This window comes from Dermatophagoides farinae, chromosome 10 (assembly GCF_024713945.1).
Source record: "Dermatophagoides farinae isolate YC_2012a chromosome 10, ASM2471394v1, whole genome shotgun sequence".
Classification (NCBI taxonomy): Eukaryota; Metazoa; Arthropoda; class Arachnida; order Sarcoptiformes; family Pyroglyphidae; genus Dermatophagoides; species Dermatophagoides farinae.
The window spans coordinates 1293520-1316043 of NC_134686.1; the positions used below are offsets into that span (position 1 = coordinate 1293520).

General features: G+C 29.2%; 1 protein-coding gene across 3 annotated transcripts; it reads left to right on the forward strand.

Moving 5' to 3' along the window:
* The first annotated feature begins 284 nt into the window (after positions 1-284).
* LOC124490770 (semaphorin 5c) lies at positions 285-22366 on the forward strand. 3 transcript variants are annotated; one of them, XM_075734812.1, is made up of 7 exons: positions 285-674; positions 835-1067; positions 10867-10960; positions 19076-19837; positions 19985-20963; positions 21183-21559; positions 21634-22366. In XM_075734812.1, exons 1-7 carry the CDS (start codon positions 445-447, stop codon positions 22139-22141), a joined length of 3183 nt encoding a protein of 1060 aa, XP_075590927.1. In that variant the 5' UTR covers positions 285-444; the 3' UTR covers positions 22142-22366. The 3 variants fall into 3 exon arrangements, with proteins under 3 accessions (XP_075590927.1, XP_046909278.2, XP_046909277.2); XM_047053322.2 differs by having other exon boundaries at positions 285-1067; XM_047053321.2 differs by lacking the exons at positions 285-674; positions 835-1067; positions 10867-10960 and adding an exon at positions 18005-18491.
* The last annotated feature ends 158 nt before the right edge of the window (positions 22367-22524 follow it).

Sequence of the window (22524 nt, forward strand, 5' to 3'; positions counted from 1 at the left end):
TTTCGTCGAAACTTCAAGCACAACAACAACAACAACAACAAGAAAATCACGAACAAAAAAAAAAAAAGAAACACCAAGAGAGAAAAAGAACATTGCATAGCAATAAGCAAGATAAGCAACAAGTTTTTTTCTGTTGATCATCACATATATATTATATTGAATCATAACATAACATTTGTATAGACCACTATCATTTTTGATATATAAATTTATAAAGATTCTATTTGTATTTTGTGAGCTACAACAACAACAACAACAACAACAACAGTAGCAGCAGTATACATTTAATGTTGTATAGACTTTCAACGGGTAGCCGTTGCCTTCATCATCATCATCATCACCATATATACAATGTGTTTTTCTTCGACTTTATTTTCTTCGAAATTCATATATACTTCATTCATAGTTTGTGTGTGTGTATGTGTCGATTAGTTTCTTTTCACAATGATAAGTTGCTATGCAGTATTTTTTCTTGATGATCGATTGATTGGTTACCACCACCATTTTTACCAGTACCACCAATGTTTGAACACGCATATGGTCATTTTGAAGAATATTCAAAATTCGAATCTTTTGATTATCGATTACAATTGTAGAATATATAACAAAACAATTACGCGCCGAAAAAAAAAATCGAAAAACTTTTTTTTTGACCATGGCTTGTTGATAAAACGGTAAATTTTTTTTATTTTTTTTTTATTCTCCATGTTTGTATATTGTGTGTCTATGTGGGTGTGTGTGTTTAAATATTTCCGTGTTTTATAAAAGTTATATTTATAAATAATGATCTGATAATGTAAAAATGAATTCCAACAACATCATTACAACGAATAGAATGCAAAATCAAGTTTTATTGAATGACAATTCCTTGTCATCATCATCAACAACAACGATGGCAAAGTTCATCACCTTTTCCTCATCATCATCATCATCATCATCATCAACAACATCGTCATCATCATATGAAAACGCCAACACGAAAAAATCTATTTTTGAATCATTCAAATATCACATTATCTGTATTATATGTTTATTACAATTTTTATTTGTCATTTCTTATGCCAAACGTAAGTTAAAAGAAAAAAAAATGATTTCATTTTTTATAATTTTACAACAACAACAAAAAAAATCATTTGGTTACTTGAGAGATATTAGAACATTAATAACAATTTGCCAATCCCTTTGATGAAAAGGTCAAAAAAAAAAAATCAGAACAGTACTTGTTTTGTTGGGTTTTGGGTTAGGTTCTTATCCTTCGTACATTACTTGGAAATTTAAAAAAAAAATAGGAGCATTTACTGTTGTTGTTGATTTGATCTGATAGATGAATGTGTATAGAGATCATTGGGATTGTGTTTCTCGGAATTTATCAATATTTTGTTATAAACTAAGAATAGATCTCAAGTTGCAATAATTATTGTTGTTGTTGTTGGAAGTTGTGGTGGTAAGTAATAAGTAACGGAATCTCGAATGAATCATATCCGAATGATTTAAAATATCATCAGAATAGAAAAAATTGAATCAAAATTCAAAATTCTTTTGCTTTTCAACAGGTTTTTTCCCATCCGATTGATTGATTGATCAATATATGGATTTTTTTTTGCTGTGTGATTAAACTGTCAAATGTTTTTTTTTTTTTTTTTTTGAAAAAAAAACTAAAATCCAAAATGCTACCTGATTTTGCATTTGTTACAAATTTTTTTTTTGATGTTTAGTTAAAAACAAAACACAAAAAAAAACAACACAGCAACCCGAGCTAGATAGAAAAATACAAAAATTGAGTTCATTTCCAATCATCATCACATCGGTTACTTTGGTGATAATATGTGTATTTTATTTCTGCTGTTCCTGATTGATAAAACAATGATTGTGTTCTGTTTTTTTTCCGGCTTATCACCAATAGAGACAACAACAACAACAACAACAACAACAACAACAACAACAACGACAACAACAACAACAAAAACCGAGAAATTATCGGTTTTTTTCATGTGGAAAAACGATAATTTCTAAAGATTGAGCAAAAAAAAAAAGAAATGATCGGCAAAAGCAACAAGTTATCAATATATATTCAGAGCACACAGATATATAATAATGTAATAAATCTTTTGATGATTTGATTTACTTTATGAGTAGTTGAGTTTTCTGTTTTTCTGTTTTTTAACCAAAAAAAAAAAAAAAAAAAAAAAAATTATGATCTTTTTCACTTGTCATCATTTGATATGATAAAATAGAATAAAAAAAATTGAAAATCAATCACATGAAATTGATTTTCCATAGAATGTGTTGATTTCCAATTAAATTAATCAATGTTTTGATGATGATGATGATGATGATTGTGTTTCTGAGCTTAAATGAAATATATAAATTCTGGTCCAAAAAACAACAACAACAATGATGATGATGATGATAACATTATCAATTATCATCATTGTTGTATAATACTTAGGGTGTATTGATTATTATCGTTCAATTAATTTTTTTTTATTTTTGGGTTTTTTTCTGGTTGATTTATTGACAATATACATGTATATGACGTATTGCATGTGATATATGGTTATAATTGTACACATTTATATTGACCATTGATCTTAATGATAATTAAATGGATGATGATGATAATGATAATGGTGGTGATTATCATCATTTCATCATAAATTTATTTGTGGTTAAGTGGTGGTGATATCATTTCAACGAGGCCATTAAACAACAACACACAGTAAACAAAAAAAAAAAAAATTGATAAAAATATTTTCATGATGGCAAAAAAAAAAACAGGCAGCCAAAAGAAATTTATATTTTCATGTCATTTTTTTCTGTTTTATTGTGGTTATTTCATTTTAATCAATTGATGGTTGGTGGACCATCATCAACAACATTCCATCCATTTTTAGATCGTTTGGATTTTATAAGATGAACCTTGAAAATGAGTGAAGAGTGAAAAAAATCTATTAACCCTCTAATGAGTGACAAATGGCCACAAAAAAAAGCCTTTTTTTTGTTGTTGCTGTTGTTGATAATGATAATGAATGATGATAAATAACCGATTTTACCGAAAAGAAATATGATGGTAAATAAAAAAAACCGATCTTGATTTTTTTTATTTTTCTCCCTTGAAAAAAAAATTATGATGATGATGATGATGATAACATCGACATATCAGATATGCAGATTTGTATAATAATAATAATAAATTTATATATATGGATCGGTGGTTGGTCGATTTTTTTTTCTCTTTTTTTTGGAGATTTATCTTTGATGTCATGATTTTTTTTTAACATCACCGTCTGTGAGTGGTTTTGTGTGTGTGTGTGTGTGTGATTTGAAATTTGAAAACACTGATTTTTTGTTGTTTTTTTTCTCTTGGTTTTGATTTTCCATAAACCTTTGATTTTTAAAAAAAACTACTAAATCGTTCAGTAGTGGTAGATAAAACGGATGCCTGTCCTGGTCTGTGATAAAAAATTGTTCTGATCGATTCTGATGAAAAAAATTTTTTATATCGAAAAATCCTACTTTTTTTTCAGAGGATTTTTAAAAAATCCGAAAACAAATGTTTATGATGATGATGATGATGACGATTATTTTTTCTTTTTCTTCTTTTATTTGCTACATTTCAAGATCAAATTGCTGATAAATCGTTTTTTTTTATAAAACCAAATAAATAGCCATCAATTTTTTCTGTCTGTGTACAGACCCCAGATCAAACAACAACAACAGCCCATTTATTTATCGATGATTTAGGGATAATAAAAAGTTTTTTTTGTGTGTGTGTGTGTGTATGAAGCGTGTCGATTGAAAATCCACTAAATGATAATGTTCAGATAATCATAAATCCGGCCGCTGTCAATCAAGCCAAAATAAAAAAACAAAATTTTTTCTGGCCTCTCGAACCAAGAAACCAATCAAAATGCGGGGAACGACATGTGTTGTTGTTGTTTTCTATGATTGAACCAAATAATAATCTGTTGTGGTTTTTTTTACAAATAAAAAAATTTCTGATTAATCGATAACCATTGATGATGATGATGATTAAATCAAATGAACATTTATTCATATATTCATTTTTGGTGATTCATATTTTCATGATTCATTCAACAATTGGTTTTGTCTGGTTGTGTAATGGTTACCCCCGGTTGATTTAGAGCGGAAAATTTTTAGTTTTAGCAACCAACCACCACCCATATTTTTTATCGTCATTTTATTTCATTTTCCTTGCTCTCGAATATTAGTCATCAACCGGTTATTTATTGTTTTTGTTGTTTTCTGAATCTGTTGTTGTTCTGTGTGTGTGTGTGAAAAAGGTTTTGTATTCACAGAATATCGACCAAACAACAACCAACCCGGGGGTAATAATATCTTTAAATGGATCCAGTTTTTATTTTCCACCAGTTTAGTCAACTATTAAATGAATCAAGAATCATGATCATCAAGGACATGCTGGTTTGGTTTGATTTTATCGTCATCATCATTTTAAATAATAAAATTTCTTGTTTTTTTTCACATCTTGAAAATAAAAGAGTTTTGTACCTTGCCAGATTGTTGAAAGATGATGATGATGATGATGATGATTTCACTGATGATGTACCAGAAGAAGAGAGAGTTTCTTTAGATTTCAAATGATGATAACTGATGCTGATGATGATGATGATGATGATGATGACTCAAGGTCTCCAAACAAAACATACACACACACACACACACTGAATGATGGTATAACTGAATTGCAGATTTTTTTTTCTCATCATCATCATCATCATCATGAGAAATCAAATGCTGCAAAATGATAATTCTTCATTAACATCATCTATTGCCGCATCATTATCGTCACCAGGTAACAGGTTCTCTCTCACATTCGCAATCTTGATTTTTTTCTTCCTTACTTCATTATTACATATACGTTGATGAAACATTATTATTCACAATGATGATGATGATGATTATCATGTCATTATTGTGTGTATATGAATGGATGTCTTATGATTTGATTTGAAACAACAAAAACAACAACAATAACAACAACAACAAAAAACAACCATGATAACCCGAATAAAACCACCGTGACAATATATGACATATGACAGGCAATGAAGTTCAAAATACCCATATTTTTTTCTGTTTTTGTTTTTTTGTTTTTATTTTTCAAGGAAAAAAAACAATCATCATTATTATTATAAACGGTCATCATGTGTTTTTAGTGCATTTCATTTCGTTTGGGGATAAGGATGGTGAGGGGGAGGAGGGGGCACGTTCGTGATTTTATTTCATAAAATAATGTGTGTGTGTGTGTAACGCAGTGTAATTCTCATGTCATTTTAGAGTATAGTTAGTTGGTAGTAGTCAAACAATGGCACAAAACATCATCATCATCATTTTCTTATCATTGAAAATTGTAAGATTTGCAATTAACACACACATACACACAAACAGACAGTTTACAATAGCTAAAATTACATAATCAGATAATAAGAACAACAACAACAACAACAATAATAACCAGAAAAAAATAATCATTCGTCAAATTATTTAATGTCAAAATTATTATGATTTGTTGTTGTTGTTGTGTGTGTGTGTATGTTATTCTACCTTAACATTGAATGGGTTAAAAATCACGATTTTTTTTGTAGCCAATATTATCATGGTGTGTAATAGGCAAAATCTACGAAAATTACGACGACGCCAAATTGTCCGACTGATAAAATTGTGTCTAGATAGATAGATAGATTTTCAATGTCTGTGTTTGTCTGTCTATTTATTTGTTGGCCATATATAAATGGTCTCTTTCAAAATGACCATAATCAGACAATGATGACCAGTCACACTAGACAAATAATGGACATTATTATTGATCAATTTGATCCAAGAAAAAAAAACCTTGAACAATTTTTTTTTTTTTTTAGACTGAACAGAACAAAGTTTCCAATAAAAAAAACCCTTTTATGAATGGTCCAAACTAGAATATATATATTGGTTGATCAATAAATCGATTACACACACACACACACAGACGCAGACAATTGTCGAATGAATTTTTTGTTTGTTTGTTTGTTTTGATAATAATCAATCCAGTAGCCAGTAAATCACGATATTGCTTGGCTTGTACTCAATGAATGGCAATGACTTTTGTGTGTGTGTGTGTGGGGGGGGGGAGTTCCAAAATATTCCTGCCGGATGATGATGATGATAATAATAATAATGTTGATTCTCAGGTACGCGCCCTTATTATCTTTATTGTTTCACAGAGTTGTTCTTTTTTTTGTTCTGTTTATTTTCATCGATATTTACACTAATTGACCGGCGTTGGTGGTGGTGGTGGTTATATGGTGGTTACATTCATCATTGCCATCGATTTTTTTTTCTTTGTTTCGTCTTCCGTTCAATCGAATCTCAAATAGGTAAATAGTGTTTGATTTTTTTTTCTTCTGTTTCGTTTCATTTGATTTATTTCATTTCATTTTGTTTTGTTTGTTTACGTTTTTTTTTCTCGTTTCGACCAATAATATATATGAAAAAAACAGGTTGTTACCTGTCGGTCTGTTGTTGTTGTTTTTTTTCTGGTTATCACATATAATCACATTCAACATCAATTGTGATTTTTTTTTTTTTTTGAAGATGGCCGCTTGCAAGCGACCTGCCAAACAAATAAAATGGTTTTCTGTTGTTGTTGTTGGTGTTGCTGTAAATTTATCGGTACAATGGTTTATGGCCCATGTCGTTGTTGTTGGTTATTGTTGGTTGTTGGTTGATAGGATTGTGTCAGTCAATCATACCAAATTTTTTTTTGTTTTTTTTTCTGTTGATGACAGACAAAAACATACATGAAAAATAAATGAAAATGAAATGTTTACATAAACAAACACACACACACACACACAGACCAAACCATAATGTGCCAAGAGAGAGAGAGAGATAGAGAGAGAAACATTTTCAACTTGATATTATACACATCCATCCTCAATTGAAAATTTGATAAGGTCTGCTGCCATGTTATTATCATCATCATCATCACCATTGTTGTTGTTTTCATTATCGGTAATCATTTGTGTGTGTTTTCTTTTTCCACAGGATAACAATGCCTTTTTTTCAACAACCCAAGAGAAACTCTAATTTGTAGAAAAAAAAAATCTTGAAAATTATCAGTTAAAAATTTTTCAAAAATTAAACAATTCTCAACACACTAATGATGATTACATATACAAATATAAATGATGAAAATTGAAATCACAAATGATGATGATGATGATTAGTCCATCTGATGATTGTCAAAACAAAACAAAACAAAAAACAAAACAAAATTGATGACTGACAAAAAAAATAGATATGCTTCCGAAACTAAACTTTTGTTTTCATTTTTGTTTTGTTTTGTTTTTCGAAAAAAATTTCATTTTTTTTCCATCGGAAATTCAACTGCCCGGTATATGTATTGTGGCTATATAATGGAAAAACTTTTCCATCATCATCATCATCATCGGCGTCAATATTTTTTTTGAACATTTCCATTTCCTCAATATATACATTATTATGTAACATATGCAATGATGTATTTAGTTCAAAGTATTTAGTGTGTGTGTGTGTGTGTGTGTATATGTGTTGATGGCTACCAATGAATAACACACACACAAATGGACATGATGATTACATAATTTGAATAACATTTTTTTTCATTGTACATGTACCGAATATTTATTGTTGTTATATTGGTTCTTTGAATCCAATATAATCCAATCCAATCCAATCCAATCCAATAATAATAATCATAACAATTTATGTGTTATTTGATGATGATGATGATGATTGTGTTGTTGTTATAGTTTAATTTCATTTCATTTCTCACTTTACCCGTGAATATTTGATTGTATTGTCTTGTTTTTCATTTCATTTCATTTCATTTCCGATCTATTTGAAAATCGATGATGATGATGATGATTATATCATAATGAGGACATTTTGCAATTTTGCATTCTACAAACAAAATAAAAATTCATTTTGGTTAGCAACCAGTGATTATGTTTGTTTGTTTGTTTGTTTGAATGATAACAATTTTTTTTTCTTGTAAATCGGATGTTTTTTTTCTGTGTGTGTGTGGAAATCATAATTCTCGATTTGTGTGTGTGTGTGTATGTAACACCCCTGATCATTTTTTTTGATGAAATATTTACCGATGATGATGATGATGATGATGAATAAAAAGAAAAAGGTTTAAATGACGATAAACGTCGGTTAATATTGATTAGATAGTCGTTGTCGTCGTCATAGTTTTTTGTTGTTGTTGTTGTTGTTGTTGTTGAAATTCAAATCACACAAATCTATTTCCTGATTTTTCATTTACTACCTGACTTTTCAATCGATTCACACACATACAATCCTATGGTTTTTATTTTTCTTTGATTTCACGTAATATCTTTTTGTATGGTGGTAATTGTTTAGGTTTTTCACTACACTTTTATTATCAGTGGTGGTGTGGTAACTAACTCTACTACTAATGAACTCCGGATGTAAATTTAAATACACGCACAAACACACACACACACACGACATATGTTTCAGGCTATATTTATTTATTTCTGGACAAAATGCATCCGTTTATATTTATCGAATTTTTTTTCATCTTCTCCATTTGGCTACTTAATCCATAATAATCCATTCAAAATTGATAAAAACCATTTTTTTTCTGTTCATTTTGCAGAGGCAAAATCCATTTTGATTTAATGATTCAATCAATTTTTCATCATCAATCCGCTGATGGTGATGATGCTTTCTATTTATATATAAAAATCTGATGATTTATCTGGATTTTTTTTTGGTACAAAAATCGATCATCAATTGATTTAATGATCGATTTGTGTGAATATCCAGAGAAAAAGAGACAAAATCCATTTTATTCATTCAAATTTTGCATTCAAACACCTTTTTTTCTGTGGCACAGTGTTGAAAAAAAACAGCTTGATTACATAATCGGCAACAAACAAAACAAAAATGAAAACATAATGTTCCCGTTTTACTCTTTAAACACCACCGTGTTCGTCTTATGTATCAATGATATGATGAAATGAACTTGAATTTTCAATTCGTTTTTGAAAATTTTGATTTTACTGCATTTTTTTTTTCTTATTTATCAATCTGACACATTTGCAAAGAAACAAAACAAAAAAAAAATTATCAATCATTATCCATTGATATCTGTGTCTGCGTGTGTCTACGTGTGTCAATAGCGTTTTTCTACGGAAAAAAAACAAGACAATTTTCAAACGAAACTTTCAACTGAAATACAAAAAAAAACAAAATGAAAATTGGCATCCATACGATCCAATAACTTGTTCAATCGAAAAAAAATCCTTTCCTGGCGCGATAATAAAAACTTTGAAAAAAAGAGCTGGATAAAGAGAGAAAGAGAGAGATAGAGATTGATTCAACACAGCAGATACATGTGACCGAGAAAATGAATCAAACTATACTTGGCTCAATCAATGTGATTTGGATCAATCATTTAGTTTCTTTGAAAAGTTTCAAAATAAAAAATGACTCTTTCTCTCTCACAAACACACATACACATTTATTTTGGCAATGGAACACAAAATTCTACTCTAACAAATTCTTATTTCATTTCCACACTTGTCAGAGATTGTCCTTCTTCTTCTTCTGTGTTGTTGTAATTGTATGACCCGTTAATCATCAATGAGAGAATTACAGACGGATTTTCTTTTCCTTTTTTTCTGCTTTGCTTTTGAAATTGAATTTCAATTGTGAAAAGCAAAAAAAAAAAAAATCTCGATCAAAAGTTATGCGAAAAAAAAGTAAAAATAATTTTTTTTTTTCATTCTCGATAAAAATATATCCCATTCATAATATTGATTGATTGATTGATTGATTATCGGGTCCTGGTTGTCCAATAATTTTTTTTCTGGTTTTTGGTTTTGTTTTTCATTCAAGGGTCATCGTTTTGAATGGATTTTTTTTATTGTTGTTGTTGTTTTGCTTTGCTTTGAAAAAAAAATAGCTAGCTGGGTGCAGCAAGCAAGCTACAACACAATTGTTGTTGTTGTTGTGTATTAGTGAATCTTATTATTGTGGTTAAGTATTTGGAAGAAGAAGAAGAAATAAAATCTTTTGACATATATATGAACGACCCGTATTTTGTTTGAATTGATTCAAATAAAAACTTCGTCTTCGTATATTGGTCAAGCGTCAAAAATAATATTTTCAATGATGATCCAATTTTTATTCAATAATAAAACCAAATTATTATACAGCCACCACCAACATTGATTTTCTTGATTTCTTTCTTTTTCTCATTGTTATTGATAAATGTTTGGATGTTGAAAAAAAATTTTTTTTTTATTTTGGGAAAATACAAAAAATTGTTGTTGTTGTTGTTGTTGTTTGAGCCTCTTTAAATTATCATATTCTTCAATCAATAATCATTTACACATATACTACAACAACTACAACAACATCAACAACAAACAAAGATGTGATAATTTATTTCTTTCCATCTCTCTCTCTCTCTCTCTCATTGTGTTATCAATAATCTTGTTCACATGATGATTACGGTTATTCGGAACAATTTTTTTTTCTCTCTCTCTCTCTGTGTTTGTGTATTGAGTGTGAAGATATGGAAATTAGAATGGCGCCATTTTTCATTCGTATGAAATGCAAAATAAAGAAATGGTCTTGTTTGATTTGAATCTTTTTTTTTCTATTAATTCAAGGAATGATATCTGATTATATGTATGATATATATATGTACTTTATGAATGATGAAATATATTGGATATCTTGTTTGTATATATTTTTATCATGTAAAAATCTTTGTTTTTAAAATATTTCTAATCCCAATTTTTTTTTTGTTATCACAATTATATATAGATGCCGATATTGAACGATATTCACATCCGGAAATACAGCATTATAAACCAATGTTTTTTGATGCAAATCGATTAAAACTTTTTGTTGGTGCAAGGTATGTTTTGTGTGTTATTCTTCATTATCACTTTATTATCATGAATTATTGTTCAATAACAAAACATGTCTGTGTATGCACATATTGTATTCATCACAACAACTACAATGTGAATAACAGAGAGAAAGAAAACAGCAAAATTTCATAATCTAGTAAAATTTTGTTAATTATAAATGAATGAATGAATGATGATGATGATGGATACATGACTTGACTATCAACAACAACAACAACAACAACAACAACAGAAATGTCTGTAATTTGTTGTTGTTGTTGTTGTTGTTGTTGTTCCAAAATGAATATGAAACGATCATCATCATCATCATTTTATACTTGTTATCATTTTATTCATCATCAATTTGTTTATATTAATTTGTCTGCATGTGTGTGTGTGTGTGTGCGTGTTTCAAATTTGATTTTAATTCTTTTTTTATTATTATTATTTCGTTGTTGCTTCTGCTGTTTCAATCACATTTTTTTTGTCGAAATAATGATGATGATGATGATGATGATGATGACTATGTGTGTAATTGATTCCATTGATAATGATGATGAATGAAAATGAATATACACAAAATGTTAATGTTAATTATTAATTATGAAAAGAAAAAAAAACTGTTATTCATCGTTATATGATGGGCACCTATAGTTTGTGTGTCTGCGTCTGTGCCTGTGTGTAATGATGATTTGTACATGGCGCGACAACAAATTGAAAGTTTGACCTTTTTTTCCAATTTATCCATGTAAAAAAAAAACAAATGAATACTATCGGATCATGATCATTGAATATGGAATATGAGGATGGATGGATTTTTTTTTGTTTATTTCGAATTTTTTTTTCTATTTGCATAAAATTTTATCCGTTTGTGTCGGGTAAATAATTTTGTAATAATTTATAACACGAGCACCGAAGAAGACGAAGACGACGACCCAGAAATAAACTTGTGTAATATGTGTGTGTGTGTGTGTAGTTTATTCATATAAATAGAATGATGATGATGATGATGAAAAAAAAAATCTCTTGACCAAATATCACCTTGAAATGAAATGATGGTGGTAAAAACAAGTGACCGGTTATCATCATCATCATCACCATCATCCGGTCATCATCATCATTTATCATTCATTCAATAAGGGCAATCACACACACACACACACAGACAAAATCCACTGACCAAACAAACAGGTAGAGAGACATATTTATATATTGATTGATACTGTTCGATGATATTATCATCATCATCATCATTTTTCCATCTTCACTTACTTGATGGTGATGATGATGGTGATAACCATTTTCTGGTTTTCTATTCCAATTCGATATTTGATTTTTTTTTCATTGCCTGTTCTGTCTTTTTTTTCTGGTGGTGAATCTTTCAACAAAACAAAAAAAAAAAGAAAAAAAAAAAAAAACATGTTTGTCGTCAGGTTTTTTTTTCTTCTTGATGATCTTCAAAGTAATGTGTGTGTGTGTGTGTGTGTATGCTGTAAAGATTTTTTCCAATTTTGAACTTTTATTTATCTCTTGTCCAGTTCATAGTCTATGTTTGTCCATATTATCTTATACTGGCTTGCTTGTTTGTTTTTTTATTTGAATGTTGCGGTCATCGTGTGTATGTGTGTGTACCATGCACACACACACACATGTCCATGATAATTGTCCTTGACTTGATAATATATTCATGACATTCATGTTCAACTATTGGATTTATTTATTTATTTTCTATCCATCCATCCATCTATCTATCTATCTAACTATCAATCTATCTATTTTCATATTTACAATGGTCCATTTTCTTCATTTTTCTTGTTAATATTCCTTGTGGTGTGATTGGATTTTCTTTACTTTTCTTTCGTTTTACGAATTATATTTAATAGTAGCTAAATCATCATCATCATCATCAAATGGGCCAAAGTTTCAAATTGATTTTGTACACACACACACCAATTGTTTGATTTTTTTTTTGTTTCTATGATTTTTTTTTTCGCGCTTTGTACTGTTATGTTGTGTGTGTGTGTGTGTGGCCAATTCAAACATTTATGCACAACAAAAAAACTGTCCAGTCATTTCTGTTGATGATGATTATCATTACGCGATATTGATAAAATATTGTCTCTCTCTCTCTCTGTCTCTATCCATAAAGAAACAGAACAAGTGACTAGACCTAAAATTCAATGATAGAGATGAAATTTTATTAATTTTTTTTCCCCGTTTTAGTTTGTTTTTTTACACGTTGTGTATGTTATGTGATGATTGTTTAGTGATTGATAATAATGGCTATAAACCATGACCAAAGTGAGAGAGAGAGATATATCTACGACGAAAAGTGTATGTGTGTCTATGGCGACACAATGGACAAAATACACACACACACACACACACCTTTACATTGGACATTAGATTCGCTCCATATTTTTTTCTTTGATCAACAGGTTGTATATGTTGTTTTTTGTTGTTGTTGTTTCTTGCTGTTGTTGATCAAGATTGATTTTCAATTTTATCAATAGGATTCGATTTGATTTGATTTTTCTTTATTTCAATAAAAAAAATATGGCTTATGTTACACACACATTGGCTTAGATTTTCTTCTTCTTCTTCGGTCCGAATTTTTTTTTATTATTATTATTTGAAAAAAAGGGTATGGTTGGTGTTATAAAAAAAAGGATTGCCAAATGGGTTTTTTTTTTACTAGCAGCAGTATCTATGTTTTGTTCATGATAAAAAAACCTGTTGATCTTTGACCATTTTTATGTTTGTTGTTACGGGTTTCAAAACACTCACTCTCTTCAAGGTCGTTTAGTTTGGACTTTCGTTTGATTGTTGTTGCTGTTGTCCATCGATGGTCGTCGTTAAAAAAATTTTTTGTTTCTCCTTTTCCCTGATCCCAGATTTTTTTTAAACGTTTTTTTTTCTCCAAGAAGAAGAAAAAAAGAAACAAAACAAAATTTGAATTAAACAAAAAAAAAAAAAAATACATAAAACACACAATGCACGTTTTTTTTTCTCTCAACAGGGTAACCCTAACACACACACACACAAATAATTTGATATTGACCGTTGGCCATCAATTGTACATTGTGTGATTTTTTTTATGTTTTTTTTTCGTGCACACGATCATCATCATGATGATGATGATGATAATTGAGGTACACCAGCCACCACCACCATTCGAATAAATGAGCTTGAAATGAAATTAACCAAAAGAAAGAAAAAAAATCGATCGTTTCGTTTTTTTTCTCATACAAACACACAGTTATTGTTACTGTTGCTTGCTGGTGCTGTCTTATATCTTGGTCAGTTTTAATTCTACAGACAGAAAGACAAGAAAAAATTGTCCAGGACTAGAAAATCGGGTCCAGTTTTTTTTTCTTGATTTTTCCCCACTGTCCAATAATAATTTTCAATTGATCATTTTGTTGGATTCGATCATTGCTTCTGTTGTCTTGTTCTATCTGTTTCTCTCTTCTTATTTCAATTCAAACGTAATATATCATCATCATCATCATCATCATCATTATCATGGCTGAATCAGACATACACTGCTGCTGCTTCTGCTGCTCTGAATTTTCTTTTCATCTTTTTTTTTCAAAGAAAATTTATTAGATTTTCAATGTGAATGGATGGATGAATTGAATTGAGAAGAAGAAAAAGAATAATGGCCAGTTGAATGACAATGACGAACGTAGAAAAAAAAATAAAAATCTTTATATCTCTCAAACTGTTGCTGTTGGTTTCAGTGTGTGGTTGATTTATATAACTTTTTTTTCTACTTTTTTTTTAATTTTCTTTGGAACATACACACACAGTAAGTGTTCCAATTACAATTTTCAATTATTAATTGTTGTCTACTAAATACCTGTAATAGATAGGGCAAATATATAGAAAAAATTAGTTTCAATTTAATAGAAAACAGTTGGCCAGAATGGTGTAGGTGGGATGTTTTTTTTTTTTTTTTTGGAACAGAAAAATCATTGTTTTTGTTTTGTTCCAAAATAAAATGCTACTGTATTGTCATCATCATCATCATTATTATTCAATGAAAACCATAGGTGGAAACCATCAATTGGTGTGGTACAAAACCAAAAAAAAAAAAAAAATCATTATCCACTTTCACCATCCATTTCCATACTGTGTATATATAGAACATGGAAAAATGGTTTTCATACATGGTTTTTGTCATCATCATCATCATCATAACCATAAACAAAAAAAAAAAAAAAAAAATAGAAACCAGAAAAAAATGGCGTTATCTTCATCTTGATATCATCATCATCATCATCATCATCATCATGCAAATATTATTTTCGGGTTGAGAATACAAATGTAGAACACACAAACAACAATCCATTAGATTTGATTTAAAGATTATATGACCAAATGAAAATGTTTTTTTTTTATTTTGATGAATTTATTTCAAAAGATGTGCCATTTGTGTGTGTGTATTGTGCATGTGTGAGTGATTTCCAAAGAAAAAAAAAAACAACAAAAACCAAAGATGATTATATGCCATTGACAGCAGCAGCATTAATGATTATGATGATGATGATAATCGTTTATATGTAATCGTGTGTTCATTTTTTTTTCTGGTACCACCTAAATGATGGTAATCTCTCTCTCTGGTTATTATTATTGTTGTTATTATATAACATTCATCATCATCATCATCATCATTGTCATAATGGACACATTTTACAGATGTTATATTGTTATATGTTGGCTTTTTCATTCGTTTGTTCTTTTTCTGTTTTTTTTTTATTTTTGCATTCAAAAATTTGTCCAGAAAAAAATGTTTTTTCCCCCCATTTTTTCACTGGCTTTAGATTCGAGATTTTTTTTTCTTTTTTTTTTTGCACAAGTAGAAGCGATTTAGCCTGAATGAGATGACTATATGAAATACACACACACACACACACAACACACACATGCGATTGATTTTCGCAAAAAAAAAAAACAAATCTCCATATGACCAAATGTGCGTGTTTCGATTTCTTTTTTTTTGTTTTTTTTCTATGTTTTGGAAATATTAATTCGATATATAATGACGACAATTTTTATTTTCACATCTGGTCATATTCGGTTCATATAAATATAACCGAAACCAAAAACATATATATGAAAAAAAAACATGTGCCGAATGTAACACACACACACACACTGAACACATGTCAACCATATTTTTTTTTGCCATTGATGAATACCATGTGATGATCAAATCTGAACCTAAACTGTCATTCGATAAACCCTCGAACAAAAATGTGACGAAAAAAAATCATTATGTTATTCTGTAGCCAGTTTGTTGGTTGTTGAAGGTGTGTGTGTGTGTGTGTGTTTCTTATTATATTTCAGGATATTTTGTAAGCAAAAAAAAACTCTCGATAAATCTTCATTAGACTAGATATATCTATAGATATCAATATCATTTGGTAGTTCATCATTTTGGTTGTATTTTTTTTTATATATTTAATAAACATATTTTTATGTGTGTGTGTGTGTTCAATGTACATTCATTTAATCGATAAAGATCATCATCATCATCATCAACTACGATGACGACGAAGACCATCATCGGTAATGATGATGATGATGATGATGATTATCGATGCTATAGAGAGAAACAAAAAAACGAGAAGTGATGACCTAAAAAAAAAAACTTGTGATGACAAAATGAATTTTAGTTTTTTTTTGGTTTTGATTTTTTTTTTTTTGGGCGAAAAAAAGTCTCTCCCTCTCACACACTCCTCAAGTTTGCATAATTAATTAGTTTGATTTGATTAATTTTTCAATTTCAATATATATTCATTTACACTCATACACACACAACACACACTTTTGGACAAAAAAAAAAAAAAAACGGTTACCTGTTGATTCGAACATTGATCATCATCATCATCATCATCATCATCATCACCGATTGATGGTGAATAATTAAATCCATTGAATGATCATTTGGTGGAGCAAAAAAAAAAAAAACAAAACAAAAAAAAATTTGTCTGGACTTTATTATCATCATTATTAATAGGTAATCTAGTTTCTTTTTGACCAAAATCTGGCTGAATCTCTCTCTCTCTCTCTCTCTATTTTATTAACACAATAAAATGGCCTTGCATACAATTATACAATTACAATTTAATAACAATTAAATCAAATCAAGACAACAACAACAATAAAAAACAAAAGTTAGATCATCATCATCATCAAGTTAACCAAATACAATCACAAAAGTATTAAAAAAAAATGGTCATTGAGAGAATAAAACAATGTTTGAATCAACAGGTTGGTAAAAAATACCTCGATTAAAAATGGATCTTTTTGTCCATTTTCATTTTCATTTTTCCCTGTATTATGAACATCATCAACAACAACAACAACAACAACAAATCAGCCAGGTCGAGTGTAGGTGGATATTATATTGTTCCACTTCTTTTTTTTTTTTTTGTTGTTGTTGTTGTTGTTGCTATTCGAAACAAAATAACCAAATTCAACAAAAACAACAACAACAACCATTTGATCAAAGAAAAAAAAACTCTTGATGGTTGAAAAAATGAATGAATCAAATCCATTTTTTTGTGTGTGATTTTTTTTTGATTCAAAACAAGTTCTGATCTAATTTTTTCTTTTTTCTACACATCTTCTGAATATGGCTTTCGTTTTTTTCTACTTTCTATGTCTGTGTGTGTGTGTGTGTGTGTGTGTGTACATTAGATTTATCTAAAAAAAAACTTTTTTTGGGTTTCACCTAATCATCATCATCATCATATATAAAAATCAAATGTTGTTTCAATGAGAAATTTTTGTTTTCTTTCGTCGTAGTCGTCGTTGTTGTTGATCTGATTTGATATCCATTTCATTATAATTAACAAATAAATTATTGTCCAATTAGTGATTGAACATTGAACAACAACAAGAAAAATAATGATGATCGTTTTAGGCAACTTGTTGCTGTTGTTGTTGTTGTTGAAATAGTAGATGTGTAGAAATAGAAGAAAATTTATTCGACACACACACAAATGTTGTTGCATTTTTGTTTCATTTCAGATGTGATCAAATTAATTTTGATTTTTTTTAAGGCGTTTTGTTGTTATTATCAAATCGAATTTCATTCGCTACTGTTGTATATACCGTTTTTTTTTGTTTTATAAAAAAAAAATCGATTCGAATTCGATGTAAACACCACCACCATCGTTGTCGTTGTTGTGTCATTGCCTCAAGCCTCAATCTCTCAATCTGATTATCATCATCATCATCATCATCATTATATCGGATATATTCACCATATTCACAATAAATATGATACAATTTTTATCAATTCACTTTTTCGTGAACTAAATTTTTTTTTTCTTCTGCTTTCACTCACAATCACATTTCGTCTTTCGAATTTCTTTTTAATATTGCATGATGATGATCATCATCATTTTTGTTTCTTGCTTCTTCTCATTACATTTTTATCGATGATCATTATTATTATGATGATGATGATGATTGTATGATTTCCTGTGCGTTCAATTAACTGTCAAATAGAGTTGGTAGTAAGTAAGTAGTGCGTTTTGTAAAAAAAAGTGACAAAATATATCCAACAGCTAGAAAAAAAGACACGATGATGGAGAATTTTCAAATTTTTTTGTTTTACCTTTTATGGATCATTCGTAAATGTTTGAATATAGAAGATATATGTTAACGAGAGAGATAACCAAAACACTTATTCATTCATTCATAGTGAACAAATTTGGGCGCGTTTTTTTTCATTTTGTGAATAGAAACAAAAAAAAAATCTAATTGAAAATTGAACCAAATTTTTCTTCGTTTATATCACCATTTATAATCATTCAGTGAATGAGAGAGAGACATTTGGTTTCAAAAATTTGCCTCCCTCACGTTTTTTTATGAATATTTAAATTTTCGTTTGGCAAAGATAAAAAAAAACGGAAACCAAATTGGGGGGCAATGGACGAGATATCACCATCATCAGAGATTATATCAGGCATTCAAATTGCAATTCAAATTTAAAATTTATATATATTTGCATGTTGGTGAAATGACACACACACGCAAACACCGCACCGCCACATTCGTTTTTTTTCACTGTTGATTGATTTAAATTTTTTTTTTCTTTACAGAGATCATATTCTGGTTTTAAATCTAAAAGATTTTGCCACCACCAATAAACGTGATTATTATATTCCACCTACGACCGAAAAGAAAAGTAAATGTCATATGAAAGGAATGAAACCAGAAGAATGCCATAATTTTATAACAACATTATTGGAAATACCGACAATGAATTATAAAGATAAACAGATTCTTGTATGTGGTACAAATGCTTATTCACCGGAATGTGAAATAAGACGATTAACCGATTCATTCGAAATGGTTAGCAAAAGTATTTCAATCAATTCATATGGTCCATATTGGAATACAACATCGTTGTTGACTACTACTGGTGAATTTTTCTATGGTGGACCATTAGATCTTCGTGGTATTGATTCATCGATATTCAAACAGAAAGAAATTATTCCACCAAAATCACCATTAGCTACATATCTTGATAGACGTATTGTACGAAGCGTACAACATGATTCTAATTGGATTAGTGCCGATGCAAATTTTGTATTCAGTTTTGAATTCAATCAACATGTATATTTTCTTTTCCGTGAAACGGCTGTAGAATATTTAAATGTTGGTAAACGTGTCTATTCACGAATTGGTCGTGTTTGTAAAGATGATCCTGGATGGCGTGAAAGTTGGACTTCATTCTTAAAAGCACGTATAAATTGTTCATTACCTGGCTCATTTCCATTCTATTTTGATGAGATACAATCAGTTGATTTGATTAATTATGGTGGCACACCTACGTTATATGCTATTTTCAACACACCACAGTAAGTGTGTTTTCAATGTTTGAACTTTTTTTTTATCATATCCTTCTCCTACTCCTACATCTGTAGCATTTTTCTGCCCACCAAAAAACTCATAGACAAGATAATTAATCAACAACAAAAAAATTTTTTTTTTTCGTTTCAAATTAGGAACTCGATACATGGTTCAGCCGTCTGTGCATTTACAATGGATTCCGTTTTGGAAGCATTTCGAGGTCCATTTAAATATCAGCCATCATCATCACATTTATGGGAACGAAGAGATGACAATCATGATGTATTTGAATGTCAAGTGACCAATACTACTAATCAATCGAAAAGCTATTCAACATTACGTTTGAATTCCAAATATCAACAAATGGATGATGCCGTTCAGCCTATTGATGGACGTCCATTTATTTTTGCTAAAAATGAACATTTTAAATTTATTGCTGTTGATTTGATCAAAACAAAATATTTTAGTACAGTTGAAGTAATGTTTGTTGCAACGATTGATGGAAAATTATTGAAATACGTTAAATGGCCTGATATGACTGAATCATGTTTGATTGATGAAATACAATTAATTGATTCGAATGAAAATCAATTTTTATCCATGCAATTCTGGAAAGATACAGAATCATTATATTTTGGAACGGAAAAAGAATTTATTCGTACTTCCGTACATCAATGTCATAATTATCATAATAAAGATGAATGTATACAAAGTGGTGATCCATATTGTGGTTGGCATGAAATTAAAATGAAATGTATGAGACCTCCAGGCAATAATTTACGAGATGAAAATTGGATACAATCCGATCAGCCTACATGTTTACCTCGTTGGAGTAAATGGTTTACATGTAATGAAGCTGATAATGGCTTAAGCCGATCAACAACAAATACGGATGAAACTTGTAAATGCCGTAAGAGGCCATGTATGATGGCCAATAATCTGGGCGATCAACATTGTTATGATGGATACGAATATCAAGTTTCAAATTGTACACGTAATGGTGGCTGGTCAGAATGGACATCTTGGTCATCATGTATGCCTTCATGTGGACGAGGCATACAATATCGTACACGTAATTGTAACAATCCGATTCCATCGAATAATGGAAAATATTGTCCTGGAAATGATCGAGAGGTAATATTATTAGTGGCTACTTTTTTGGCACATTTATTCTATTTTTTCTATCAGTAGTAGATTTTTATTTTTTGAAAGTAAAAAAAATTCTTTTCTGATTAGCAATTCAATTTTTTGATTTTTAATGTCAGAATAGTTAAAATAGGCGCCAATTATTATTATTCAAACATTGCTGAATTTTGTTTTCTTTTTTTTCTCGATTGGTTTTTATAAATATAGGAACGTCAATGTGATAATTTACCATATTGTACATGGACATCATGGAGTGAATGGACAAATTGTTCATCCGATTGTAATATCATTAGTACTAGTAAACGTACACGACAATGTTTAGATTTCAATGGTAATGCTGTTGATAATGGTTATTGTCAAGGACCATATATTGAAACAATGAAATGTGAATGTAAAAAACATATTGAATGGACCGATTGGTTTATTAGTGATCTCAATACAAATGAAATAGTGGAACAAAGAAATGAAATTGTGATGCATAAAAATAATATTCTACCTAAAAATGAACAACGTGTTGTTTCATTGAAATATTGTGACAATTGTGGTGGACATACATATAATTTTAAAGGAAAAGATTTTTTAATGTAAGTATAATTTGATCAATGAATTATCTTTTCTCTAATGTTTTTTTGTTTTTGTTTTTTTATGTTTCATACAGTAAAGAATGTAGCTGTGATGATGAATCAATATGGTCAGATTGGAGTGAATGGTCCATTTGTCATAATGATATACAGATTAGAGAACGTGTTTGTCAGCTACCAGATCGATCATCATGTGATGGACATTATAAAGAAATAAAATTTTGTCATTCAAATGGTGTAATCACTCAAAGACGTATTGAAAATGATTATAGAATGAATTGGACATTATTAATCATTGCCATCATGTTGGCCATAATATTAAGTTCAGGTTTAACAGCCATCATATTGATTTATTGTTTCTATAATAATCAAAAACATATTAAACCTGATCTAATGATGAATCATACAATATCAAGTGAACCAAATACCTATGAAGAACCGGAAAAATATCGTATTACAACACCATTAAATAGTAATAATAATCATCATAATAATCATTATAATATACCATCAACATTGACACGTGTTGCAACGCTTAAAAAACAGACATCATTTCGAGCCAAATTGGATGATAGTAATTATTGAAAAATTTTTTTTCCCAAAAAACAAAAAATCCATCGTGTTCATTTTTTATATACTCTTTTTCATTTTTACATTCAATTTGTAAATATTTTCTTATCATGTCATTTCATCGATGAATTTTTTGTGTATTTATTTCAGAAAGAACCAAAAAAAAAAAAATGTTTTTTTTCACACAATTATGAATTTTGTAAATAAAATTATTTTTTTTTCTTCAAAAAAAAAATAAAACCTTGACACCTGTTGATGATTATTCTGTTCATTTTATACATTGAGCTCAAGCGCGTGAATTTTAAAATTAAAAAACAATACAATCGTTTTACCGAAATATCGATTGTATCGTAGAAAATTTTTTTTTTTTTTTTTTTTTTTTTTTTTTTGGTATTGGT

Coding starts and splice junctions, on each gene's coding strand:
- LOC124490770 (XM_075734812.1), top strand. CDS start 445: ATGATAAGTTGCTATGCAGTATTTTTTCTTGATGATCGATTGATTGGT. Junction 19,838..19,984: donor GCTATTTTCAACACACCACA/GTAAGTGTGTTT, acceptor GTTTCAAATTAG/GAACTCGATACATGGTTCAG. Junction 21,560..21,633: donor AAAGGAAAAGATTTTTTAAT/GTAAGTATAATT, acceptor TGTTTCATACAG/TAAAGAATGTAGCTGTGATG.